Here is a 12,693-nt window from a genome sequence, read left to right on the forward strand (position 1 = left end):
CAGGCCTAGATAACCACTCTGCTTTCTTCCTGGACTTTCCCCACTTCCCAGCCATTGCCTGTGAGGTTCCCTCCACCTGAAATGCCCACCTTCTCTCAACTGCCACCTCCTCCAGCTCACTCCAGCCTCCAGTATCCTTCCCTTACTCAGGGCTCTACCTGCTCCCCCTGGCTGTCTGGTGCTGGACGCTCTGGCCTGCGGCAGAGCCGCCCATGCTCACGCCAACCCACGCTCCCTCGCAGCTTCTTGGGGCTGGTTGTACCTGCTCCATCTTTCCACCCCTGGGCCTGGCACAGAGTAGGAGCTTCGGGGTCTGAGCTGATGGGAGGACAAGGGAGGAAGGATGCTTTCTGACAGCGCTCCTCCCCTGGGAAGTCTTCCATGATGGAGGCTGGACCGTGGGCTCCTTCCCTGGGCTCCTTCAGTCCTGTTCTTCCTTCCTCACACAATTGATACAATGAGTGAGGAAAAGGGAGGTATTGTTTTTCTGTTTCCTCTCCCAGACTGGGAGCTCCCAGTAGGCAAGGACTGAGTCCCCTAAGAGGGTCCAGCACAAAGTAGGCAGCGCTAAGGGTTTCTTGGGTGGACCACCAGATGGATTGTTGAGGGGTTGGTGGATGGATGGGTGGATGGGTAGATGGGTAGGTGATTGGATGGATAGATGGGTGAATGGGTGGAGAGGTGGATGGGACAGGGAAGGCTGCTTGAGTCGTTCTCCAAGGGACAGGCATCCATCTGTCAAGTTGACTCTCAACAAAATCCCACTGGGCTCAACAGGGGCTTCACTATTCCTGTCCAAAATTCTTTCATGGTTTTATTTGTTCATTCACTCATTCATTCTTTCTTTCATCAATGTCTTGGCTTCTTGTGAGGATTAAATGCATCAAGACACATAAAGTGCTTAGAACAGTGGTGCCTAGTAAGTGGTGTGTGATACTGTTATTATTATATACAAATTATTATATATTATACATTATTATTATATACAAATTATTATATATTATATATTATTATTATATATTATTATCCATGAGTATTTCCTGAGGACCCACACAGGCCAGGCCCTAAAGTGGGCTGCATTGTAAACCCACCTCCATCTCAAAAATAAAAGCAGTGACATACAAACAGGCCCTCACCAAGAGATGCCCAGAGGGCCTCACCTCTCTGCCCCAGGACTACCCACTACCCCACTGCCCAGGGCTGCCAGAGGGACCCGCCCGGGCTGCGGCTGAAGGATGCAGTGGGGGCGGGGGGGAGGAGTAGTAGGTGTTCTGGGAAGCTGGGTCCATCCTAACCGCTGGAGGCCTGGGGAAGGGCCATGTGCACAGTAATGCGGCAGCTCAGGTACACCCTCAGCCCAGCCCCTCCTGCTCTTACCGGGGCTGGTGTGGTCGTAGTGGTACGGCTCTGAGATGAAGTGGGGGACAGTCATGAGCACGCCTGCCAGGGTCACAAGGATAGCTCCATAGCCGATCAGGCGGGGCCGATGTACCCGGCTGCCAAAATAGCTCACAAACACGATCAGGGCTGTGTTCCCCACCTGCAAAGGCATGAGAGGACCCATTAAAGTGGAGCAGAGGGCCGGCCTTGTCGCTCTCGCCCATCTCAGTGTTCCCTTCTGTAGAATGGACTAGCTGGTTGAATAAGAATCATTTGGGTCCGTCTTAAAAATACAGATTCTGGGTCCTCCTAGGAAGGGCCCTAGTGTCCCATTAGAGGAGAGAAATAAGAGCAACGTGGACAGGGCTAGAAGTTCCACTTTATTCTAGAATGTGGGTTGGGCCCCGTGTTAGAACTTCTGGGAAGTCATGAATGAGAAACAAATAAAGAAAGTCTAAAGCCAGCGGACTAAGGCTTGGATTTTGAGCCTTAGAATCAAAACCCTCGGATGTGGGTGCTGGAAGGGACGTAAGTGTTTGCAGGGAAGGGCGGCTCTGCTGTCAGAAGCTGGGTGTGCACTCCACTCTGCGGCTTGCTGGTTGGTGACCGCGGGTGAGGCACTTACCCCTTACCTCCTTGCTGATGGAGGGGGGCGGTATCAGCGGAAGGTCAGTGGGAGGACCGATCCTGGGAAGCACAGTCACTCCATTTTATAGATGGGACACTGAGGCCTAGAGTCAGGGAGTGACTTGCCCAAGACCCCAGGTAATGATGTTCTCTTCCCACCTCTGAGATCTGAGGGTGGAGTGCTAAGGAGCACCTGGGGACGCGGTGTAGACCACAGGCCTTGGGTTGGGAAGAATGTGACACATCACCCAAGGGAGAGAGAATTTCACAGAAATCTACTGGGGGTCAGGGAGAAAGAGAGTGTTCTCGGGACCACGGCCCTTTCTGAGGGTGAAAACATCTGGCGGGGAAGGGGTTGGGCACAGCTGGACTCTGATCTCCCAATCCACCTAAAGCGGATTGTCCACTCCTGGCTGTCTGGCTGTCATCCCAGAGGCAGAGGCCTGTGGATCCCAGGGCAACTCCACGCCGCGGAAACACCCCCTCCCCCAACCACGCCAAGGTCCCAAAGTTCTGCCTTTGATCTAATTTAAACCTCTCTCGCTACTGTTGAATTGGCTTCCTCTGATTCCTTCCTGGGGCGGACAATAGCCGGGTGCCTGAAAAGGTGAAGGAACCAAAAGGAGAATGGGGGGACATGGGGACCCTGGTTAGCTGTAAAATCCTCCGCGTCCCCCAACAGAGGGCCCCCCAAGGGCGGGATAGGAAGGAGCTAAGATGGGGCTGCATGTGGCACTGGGGGGGAAGGGTTTATGTTGGGGCAGTGAGGGAGGGGAAGGAGGGGTGTGAGTCTCCCTCAATGTCCCCCCCTGAAGCTGTGCCGGGGCCGGTACCTCGTTGAAGGCGGCCAGCAGCCCCGAGGTCTGACTGGAGAGGCCGAAGCGCTTCTCCACCGTGGAGATGGAGCTCTTGAGGTAGCCGGAGATCATGAGCTGCGCCAGCTGCAGCAGGCTGTGGCACAGCACGAAGAACTGTCGGAGGGGCCGCGGTGATGGCAGCGGGTGGGCGGAGGGCCAGGGAGATCGTGGAGGGTGGGTGGTAGACAGACGAGATGGGGTTGGAGAGAGAGAGGGAAAGTGAGGCCACGAGATAGAGAAACAGAGTCAGAGGAGACAGTCACACAGGAGGAGACAGAGGAAGAGAGGAAGAGTCCAGAACAAGAGGAGAGAGAGAGATACTGGAGTAATGCATGGATTCTCACACAGGCCTAAAAACTAGGAAAGCTGTCCTGGGTACCCCAGGAGTCCGGGGGCGACCTGGAATCCACAGGGCTGAGAGTAGGGTCTTCATGGGGCCAAGGATGACAGGAGCCCCTCTGACCCCCAGAGGTCCCCCAGGCTGGACTGGACCCCGCTCCATGTTCCACCACCCTACCCCTTTCCCCAGGAAGCTCCCCAGATCCCACCCCACACAGTCCTCCCCTGGAGCTCCCCTGGGAGACCACCTGCACACAGCGAACCCCCAAGCTACCCACCCCACCTCACTCAGCCTCACCCAAACACCCCGCCTGCCTGCATTCCTCCTGAAAAACTGGCAGAATTCCTAAGAGAAGAAAAAGCTTGCTTCAAAGAATTAAAAATAGGGTGTTTATGCCAGAGCTTAAAAAATAGTGTCTGTTCTTCTGAGTTTCGGTTTCCTCATCTGTGCAACAAGGAAGACTCCCCTGCCTCCCCAGGTTATTATGAGAACTAAATAAGACCATGTGGGGACAGCTTCTGGCACAGGGCCTGGCACCCTGTAGGTGCTGGTGGAGGCTTGGATGTTTAGGGCTGCCGTTGGTGGAGCCAGCACTCCCAGTATTCATACAGGTTCAGTTTCCCTGGGGTCCTTCTCTTTCCTGCTAGAAAAACAGGAGCCAAGAAGACTGGTCACCCACTGCCCACAGAGCAGCCTCTCTGGAAGGAGAGAACACATACCTGAAACCAAGCTAAGTACTTCTATAGATCACAACTACCCATTCTACAGATGAGGAAGCTGAGGCTCAGGGAAAGGCAGCAACTTGCTTGGCATTTTACAGCCTGTAAGTGGCAGAGCCTGTTCTGTCGAGCTTGGATGGCCCTGCTCCTGCCAGGCCCTGAGAGGTACCTTGATGCTGTGAAACACACTTGGCCGCAAATCTTGAGGATTTGGCCTGGCTTTGCCTCCAGGTGTGTCTTCTGTGCCCACCATGGCCTTGGTGTCCTTGTCTGGCACCTGGAGCTCCTCACCAATCGGCCCTGTGGGACAGACAGCCAGGGCATGAGAGTGGAGATGGAATCCCAGAGAATGGCCCTGACCGTGTAGCCCAAGGTGTTTCAGGGGTTGGTGAGAATCTGAGTCAAAGCACCATCAGCCTTCCTGCGTCCCAGGTGCTGAAAGAGCCCTTCCTAAGAGGGTGTGTGTGCGCTCCATGTGCCCATGCTGGTCAGATCCCACTGGGACCACCTATTCACACCTTCCTTCCATTCCCAGCGTAAATCTTCCTTCTAGGGAGAATTTTCTGATGCTGCCACACAACCTTTAAGCTGTGGCCCTGGTGTAGAAATGCACAGCCTTAGCCCCCCTGGGGCCTATATCTGTGACATCCAGTGCTCCTGGAGGCTGACTTTGGGTCTGGGTCTGTGGCTGTCTGGCTCAGTCTAGGATCAGAGGTCTGGGGTCCAGTGCATGGTCAAGTCTTGGTCCAAAGTCAGGACATAAAGGCTTTTTCTGGGGGTAGTTTGGAACAGATACCCACACCTCCACAGGGCACCACCCTGCCTATAATCACAGAACTAACCACCCCAATGCCCAAATCGTACATGAACCAGGTGGCTGGTCTGCACAGAAAGGGCACTAAGAGGTCATCCCATTTAACCCCTCTCATTTACCCCTGGACAAACTGAGGCCCCATGTGTGGAGAGGACTCAGGAGGTAGAGCTAGGTTAGAACCTGGGTTCTTGGCCCCATTACGCGTGTCTGGTTTTCTCCCATGGTAACCATGGTAACCATGTCAGTCTCCCACTCACTGCAGTCCCTTCAGAGGCATCTCTCCCGGTCTCTTGACGTTTAATCTCAGTGAGGAGCCTGGAAGCCTGGCCTTGGGAGACTCCACCCCTCCATTTCGATGAAAACCACCTGCACCTCCTGGCAGCCCAGGCCTCCTTGGCCTTCCTCCCCTTCTGGGGTCCCGCTTCCTGCAGAAGCCACTCCATTGTCTCAGATGCCTCTCAACCTGGCAGGAGTTTCCGCTCATTCAACAAGCTCCTTCTGGAGCCTGAAAACTGCCCTGAGGACACTTCTGACCCAGAGAGGTGGTGTGGGACCTCTCACCCCTTCTCCAGGAAGATGGAAGGCAAACTCAGGGAGGGGGCTACGGAGGCCTGCCGCCGCCAGTGAGGGTTTTGTGCTCCTCACACAAGATACCTGGGAGCCTAAGGAAGTTTTCAAAATTGAGATATAATTCACACACCATAAAACCTACCCTTTCAGAGTATACAATTTAGTGGTTTTAGTACATTCAAAAAGTCATACTCTACCACCACTATCTAAATCCAGAATATTTTCATCACCCCAGTAAGAAATCCTGCACCCATTAACAGTCATTCCCCATTCCTCCCTCCTCCCATTTCCTGACAACCACTAATCTTTTTTCTGGCTCTCTGGGTTTGCCTATTCTGGATATTTCATATACATTCATATAAATGAAATCATACAATATGTGGTCTTTTGTGACTGGCTTCTTTCACTTAGCATAATGTTTCAAAGTTCATCCATGTTGTAGCATGTATCTATGCTCCATTCCTTTTAATGGCTGAATAATATTCCAGGGTATGGCTATATATCAACCACATTTTGTTTACCATTTATCTGTTGATGGACATTTGTGTTGTTTCAGGTATGGTGAATATTCATATACAAATTTTTGTGTGTGTATATATATATATATATATATATTTTTTTTTTTTTCTCAGTTCTCTTGGGTATATAGCCAGGAGTCGAATTCCTGGGTCATATGGTAACTCTATGTTTAACTTTTTGAGGAACTGCCAAACTGTTTTCTAAAACCATTTTACATTCCTGCTAGCAATGGATGATGGTTCTAACTTCTCCACATTCTTGCTAATACTTATTATTGTCTGTCTCTTTGATTATAGCCAGCCTCATGGGTGTGAAATGATATCTCATGTGGTTTTTTTTAATAGACTTTTATTGGAGTATTACTGCTTCACAATACTGTGTTAGTTTCTTTTGCACAACAAAGGAATCAGCCATATGCATACACATGTCCCCATATCCCCTCCCTCTTGAGCCTCCCTCCCACCCTCCCTATCCCCCTCCTCTAGGTCATCACAAAGCACCGAGCCGATCTTCCTGTGCTACGCTGCTGCTTCCCACCAGCCAACTATTTTACATTTGGTAGTGTATATATGTCCATGCTACTCTCACATTGCGCCAGCTTTGCCCTCCCACCCCACCCCTGGGTCATCAAGTCCATTCTCTATGTCTGCCTCTTTATTCCTGCCCTGCAACTAGGTTCATCAGTACCATTTTTTTTAGATTCCATATATATGCTTTAGCATACGGTACTTGTTTTTCTCTTTCTGACTTAACTTCACTCTGTATGACAGACTCTAAGTCCATCCACCTCACTACAAATAACCCTCATGTGGTTTTGATTTGATTTTCCCTAATGACTAATGATGTTGAGCATCTTCTCATTGCTTATTGACCATATCTTTGGAAAAATGTCTATTTAAATAGCTTGAGGAGGGACTTTCTTGGTGGCACAGTGGTTAAGAATCTGCCTGCTAATGCAGGGGACACGGGTTTGAGCCCTGGTCCAGGAAGATCCCATATGCCACGGAGTAACTAAGCCTGTGCGCCACAACTACTGAACCTGCGCTCTAGAGCCCGAGAGCCAAAACTACTGAGCCCATGTGCCACAACTACTGAAGCCCGTGCACCTAGAGCCCGTGCTCTGCAACTAGAGAAGCCACTGCAATGAGAAGCCCGCGCACCGCAGCAAAGAATAGCCCCTGCTCGCCGCAACTAGAGAAAGCCTGCGCACAGCAATGAAAGACCAACACAGCCAAAAATAAATGAATTTTGAAAAATAAATTAATTAAAAACAAAAACAAAAAAACAAATAGCATGAGGAATTTGGTTGAGGAAATGGAAGTGTGTGTGGCTGGGAAGGAGTCCCTTTTGCGGGCTATGAACACTCAGAGGAAACAAGGAGATGCTGAAACAAAAGTGGCACCTGACAGGGAGGAGATAAGGGGCTGGCCTAGATAAGGGAAGTTGGGGCGAGGCTCTGTGGAGGTCACTTTGAAGGAGAAGAGAAGGTGAGGGGATTCCAAGCAAACTCAACCAGAGGAGATTGACAGGATGATTTCTGAACCCCAGTTCCTCTCACCAGTAGAGACCAGTCACCTACTATAGCACAGAGGCTGTGCTACATGCTGTCCCTCTATGTAAAGACTTGCATGCTTATTCTGCATGCTCGTGGAGCATCTCCACCACCCCACGCCTGTGGTGCTTTCTTGATCTCTATGCTGCTGATGAGGACACCAACTAGCTCTGACAGGTAACTAGCTCTGCTGGCTCACGTTGGTGCAGGAACATGAGCCGAGGTGTTCATCTCAGTGTCACTCGGTGCTCCTTGCACAGATTTGATGAGGGGAAGAAGCACAACGCTCTTCTCTGTCTTGGCCCAACCAAACCTATAGCCAGGCCACCTGGAAGGCAGCAGTGTCCGCCCCCAAGGGGCCAGGCCAACCAGATGATGAGGCTGGAGCTGAGGCTGGAAGGGCAGAAGTCACTGACCTGGATCCCCAGCTCTGAAAGAAACCCAGGGGATGGATGAGGGAGGGGGCCAAAGGTCAATGGACTGGCTCAGAACCTTCCACCCTCCTGTGGCCCGGTGTATAGTGTGAGCCTCTGGGTGGAGGAGGGAAGCCCTGGCCCTGGCCCCCCGGGTCCCCCTGAGAGCCACCACCAGTCAGTGTGTTGGGTGGCCAGTCGGTCCCTGAACAGGGCTGGTCAGATTGGTTGTCAGTCCCCTTTGACCCCTTCCTGTGGGCTGGAGGCCTCTATAGGGGGGCTGGCGGCAGACAGTCTGACTCCCTGATAAGGGGTAGAACTCCCCCTGGAAGGAGGGTCCCGAATCCGGGGCTGTGTGTCCACCTCACCTCACCTGCTGCCTCTGAGGCCCTTCCCGTCCTGTGAAGGCTTTTTCAAGGGCCAGCCCTGACAGGAGAGAGGGCAGCTGAGGGAGTGACCCTGGGCTGGGCTGGGGTGGCCTGTAGGAATAAGGAGAGAGGCAGGGAACCAGGTCCCAGGAAAAAATTCCAGCCTCTTCCTCTCCTAGGTGGGTAGCCAGTTTTGGGGGCCCCAGGTATGCCAGGTGGTTCCAAGGGCTGGCAGGCAAGGGGTCTGTGTGCCTGTCGGTGGGTCATGCGGCTGCTCGTGCACTCATGTCCATCAGCTGGTAAGTCACTGGTCCACTAGTCCACTGTCCTTCAGGAGACTTGTCTGTTCGGGCTGTCAATTGCCCACTCACTGTAGAGCAGCTGCTCAGAAAGCCAGTCAGAAAGTTGCCCCGAAAGTCTGTCAGCCAGACACCTTCAGTTCAGTCAGAGACTCCAGATGTCTGCAAGGCACGGGGTCCTGGCTGTGGCCATACCCCCTCCACGGCCAGGAATCTGAGTCTGGGGGATGAGGGACAAGGTTCAGAGAGCAGCCCGACAGGAAGGGTTGATTTTCCCTGCCTGTTCTTTCCTGGAAAGGCTCAGGGGTCTGCCTACTCCAGCCACCTCCCAGCTATAAACAGCACATCTCAGGCAGATATGGGGTTGCGAGCCTGGACGTGCCCCTTTATCTTTCTCAGCCTGTTTCCTCTGTAAGGCGAGGATATAGAGTCTACTCAAGGAGGTAAGGCATCTCGGGCACGTGGCTCAGGCTTGGCACACAGTAGGCTTCCTGAGGGCCAATGCTCTCCCCTCTCCTGATAATCTTCAAGTACCTCTGAGGCCACAGGCCCACCTGAACCCATTCCCTTCCACGCACCCCTGGTTCCTCCACGTTAACGCCTCCCTCTGACAGCTCCAGTTATTCGGTCTGTGGATCAACTCTCTCTTTCCCATCCAAGCCCCAGTCAACCGCAAGACCTGAGGAGCTGGACCCCTTCCCGCCGTGCACACTCACTAGCTGTGGAGGCAATCACCCAGGTTTTAATCCCTTAGACCAGCGGCCCCTTTGCTTCCTCATCCTCAACGCAGGGCCAGCAATCCCTACTTCCCACTGCCGAGAGCGCCCGCCGAGAACAAGACTCTCCCGCCACATTCAGCCTGGACACTAGAAGCCCCAAAGCACACCTTACCGATAACGTTAACTTGACTTTGCTATTCCACTGTCTTCATTAGCATTTTTAGTTGTTACTCGTCTTCGACTGAGCAGCCCCAGCAAATGGCTTGATTTTTTATGACAGGCACTTCTGAAAAGATGGAGCGACTCTTCAAGGGAAACCATCAACAGGGTGTGCACCTCAGATTCTTTGAATCTCTGCTCCCCAGATCCTCACCTTGCTGTTTCTACCAGCAAACCCTGGACTGTGGTATCACTATTCTTACCCAATCCTGGTCAACCCTCCCTCACCCACCTCTCTCCCCGTCCTGAAGAACTGGCTGTAAAACAAACTTCCAAATTCTCAACAAATATTGACCTTTCCTCCCCACTCTGAGATACTGCCAAAGCTTTGAGAAGTGGTGTTGTCCCTTATGTCGGTAAATAATAGACTTTGTCTTACTGACAGGTTGTGTCACCAACATGTGGGGAACCAGCACCGACGCGGTGCATAGCAGGTGCTCAGTGAACGTTGTTTTCTTCCCTGTCAGGTACAAACACCCCGTCCACCTTCATACTTGCTTTGGGACAGCAAGGAGCATTGCCACATCTAGAACTTGGGAACCAGGAGAAAGTTCAACCCTGAAGGGCCAGGCAGGCGGGGGGCTGGGAGACCCAGCTCTCTGGCTTACCTTCTCCCCCTGCAGGAAGTGGCCTGATGGAGGAGTTTGCCCCTGGGGCTACCCTATGTGCTGGGCTGGGCACACTCACCCAGCCTCCTAGCAAACCGTTGACGTAGCTGCTGTGACTCCGTGACGTGGATGAGGAAACTGAAGCACAGAGAGGGGAAGGGGCTTATCCAGGTCCTGGGGCTGGTAAATGGCAAAGCCTGGACTGGAATTCAGGTCTGTCTGACACCTGGGCCCCTAACAGCAACCATGAGATGGTGGCTGCCAACGATGGCCTTCGAACCTATGAAAAATAATCGCCATGTAGCCATTTCTTATTCCGGCCTGGCTTCCCTCCAGCTAATTGTCAAAGGTGGTTGTATGGGGACAGTTGGCCGTTCTACCAGCTGGTTCTTTAGCTGGTCAGTCAGTCAGTTCATTGGTCAGTCAACACCCTCTTCTGTGGGTCTCAGAGAGCGCTGTCAGGGACAGCTGGACAGAGAAATACGGTGAGAAGGACATGCGGCCCTCAGTCCAGGGGACCTGAGCATGGTGAAAGTTCAGGACTCATAACCAAGGCCCAGATTTGAACTCTGAGGAGGGACGGGCTGAGAAATGCCGAGAGAGCCTGGGAGAGTTCTCATATCCTGAGGATGGAGGAAGAGGGCTTGGACCAAGGAGGGACAAGGAAAGGGCACTTTTTCTCCAGAACATTCCAGCCTGTCCCTCAGCAGAGAGAGCACGATCTAGGGTCACTCAGACCCAGTGTGGCCTCGGGCCAGCAATTAGACCTCTCTGAGCCTCTGCAAAATAGGAATAATAAGCCTTGCCTCTCAAGCCTGCACGAGGGTCACACAGATAACATCCTTTAACTCCAAGATGCTGCACAGTGTCAGTTTTGTCAGTGTTTTCCCCAAACTCACCAGGGAGCTATCTCCAGGCCTCAGAACTTATTGTCCTCCGGTGGGACACTCAGCCCCAGCATTACTCTCTCACCTCCTCCTGATCCCTGAAGAGGCACAGAACCCTCTGGAAACCTCCCTCTGCTGTCTCCTTGTCTTCCCTCCCCTCTCCATCCTCACCTGCTGCATTCCAAGACCTTTTTTTTTTTTTTTTTTCCTGATAATTTCCCTGTGCAAGAGAAGGAAAGGAGGGGCTTCCTTGGTGGCTCAGTGGTTGAGAATTTGCCTGCCAATGCAGGGGACACGGGTTCGAGCCCTGGTCTGGGAAGATCCCACATGCCGCGGAGCAACTGGGCCCTTGAGCCACAACTACTGAGCCTGAGCGTCTGGAGCCTGTGCTCCGCAACAAGAGAGGCCGCGACAGTGAGAGGCCCGCGCACCGCGATGAAGAGTGGCCCCCGCTTGCCGCAACTAGAGAAAGCCCTCGCACAGAAACGAAGACCCAACACAGCCAAAAATAAATAAATTAATTAATTAAAAAAAAAAAAAGAAGGAAAGGACTCTCCCCTACCCCTGCCACCATACACGCTTTGCCAGGGTGGTCAGAGGAACTGGCAAAGAGATACTACGGAGCAGAGGTTACAACGGGAGGGCCCTGGCCAAAGGCCCCATGTGTAGCTGCGTAAGCTGTGCTCAGTGAAGTGAACGGCACCCTCTGGAGTTGTGCGGGGCGGATGGCAGTCCTGCCTGGGGGCACATCTGACTCCTAGACATTTTTATTTGGCTTGTACAATGTTGACTCACTGAGTGTTTTTAAGTTAGTTGCCAGCATTTAAAAAATCAGGAAATTTCACACAAAACTCCCGATTTTTGTTTTTTCTTGAAAGATTAGCAGATCTGGCAACACTGGGCCCACATTCCCATATGGAAACACTCAGCTGGTCTAAGATGCTTGCCTTTCATGTGGCAATTTGCCCTGTTAGAGCCTCTTTGGGCCCACCTGGCCCGCTTCAGGACCCTTTTCACCTGCCTGTGGGCTTCCCCATCTGTGACCCACAGCAACCCTGGGCCTGAGGAGTCTGCTGGACAGGAAGCCAAGGCTGGGTTAACCCTTTGAAGGGTGAGGCAGCAAGGCCAGAAAAGGCCATGACTTGCCCAGGGTCACCACGGTGGGGATGGAGTTTGTCTCTGCTTGTTCTAGGAGTAAGAATGAAGACTGTTTCCACACATACTGACAGCTCCACAAGGCAGGTGGCCGGGGTCTTGGAAGCAAGCAGCCCAGGTGCCCGCTCTCAGGGAGCTACCAGGGTGTGTGTGTGGGTGTGTGTGTGTGTGATGGCGGGGCAAACATCTAATACAGAATCACAACATGTGTTCACTGTGTGACACAAGAAGTTCCAAGACTATAGAAACATAGTGAAGAGGTCCTAGACTACATTTAAAGGTTCTGAAAGGCTTCCTGGGGGAGGAAACATCAGAGTAAAGGGCAGAAGTATGAAAGTGCAAAGACCGCTCACGGAACAAATAGTCCAGCAAGACTGGAGCACTGGGGTCAAGGTGGGGAGGTGAGGCTGGAGTGGTTGGAGGGGCCAGGCTATGACCACCCTTGAACGCCAGGCTGGAGGGCTGGGCTTCGTCCTGAGCCCAGTGATGAGGTCTCATTTGGCCTCCTATGAAGACCTCCGTGCCTCTTGGGAGAGAGTGGAGAAGTCAGGCTGTGGGCTGGGACCAGGGAGAGTGCAGGAGTGGGGTCCAGGGGAGCGAGCGATGATGGGTTCTGGGCCTGGTGGTGGCAGCGGGGATATAGAGTA

At 52.7% G+C, this 12,693-nt stretch overlaps 1 protein-coding gene across 4 annotated transcripts in view; it reads right to left on the bottom strand.

Annotated features, from left to right (window-relative positions):
- Positions 1-12,693, bottom strand: part of SLCO2B1 (solute carrier organic anion transporter family member 2B1) — a 51,612-nt gene that overhangs the window by 33,378 nt on the left and 5,541 nt on the right. For 2 of the 4 annotated variants that reach the window (XM_082411267.1, XM_082411268.1), the window contains exons 2-4: positions 4,093-4,223; positions 2,841-2,978; positions 1,378-1,540 (exon numbers count right to left, since the gene is read on the bottom strand). In XM_082411267.1, coding sequence (XP_082267393.1) covers positions 1,378-1,540; positions 2,841-2,978; positions 4,093-4,223 — 432 coding nt within the window. Of the gene's footprint in view, positions 1-1,377; positions 1,541-2,840; positions 2,979-4,092; positions 4,224-9,349; positions 11,867-12,693 lie in introns of those variants that run through there. The other 2 variants (XM_082411269.1, XM_082411270.1) reach the window with 2 other exon arrangements.

Source organism: Balaenoptera physalus (assembly GCF_965194825.1).
Source record: "Balaenoptera physalus genome assembly, chromosome: 10".
NCBI lineage: Eukaryota > Metazoa > Chordata > Mammalia > Artiodactyla > Balaenopteridae > Balaenoptera > Balaenoptera physalus.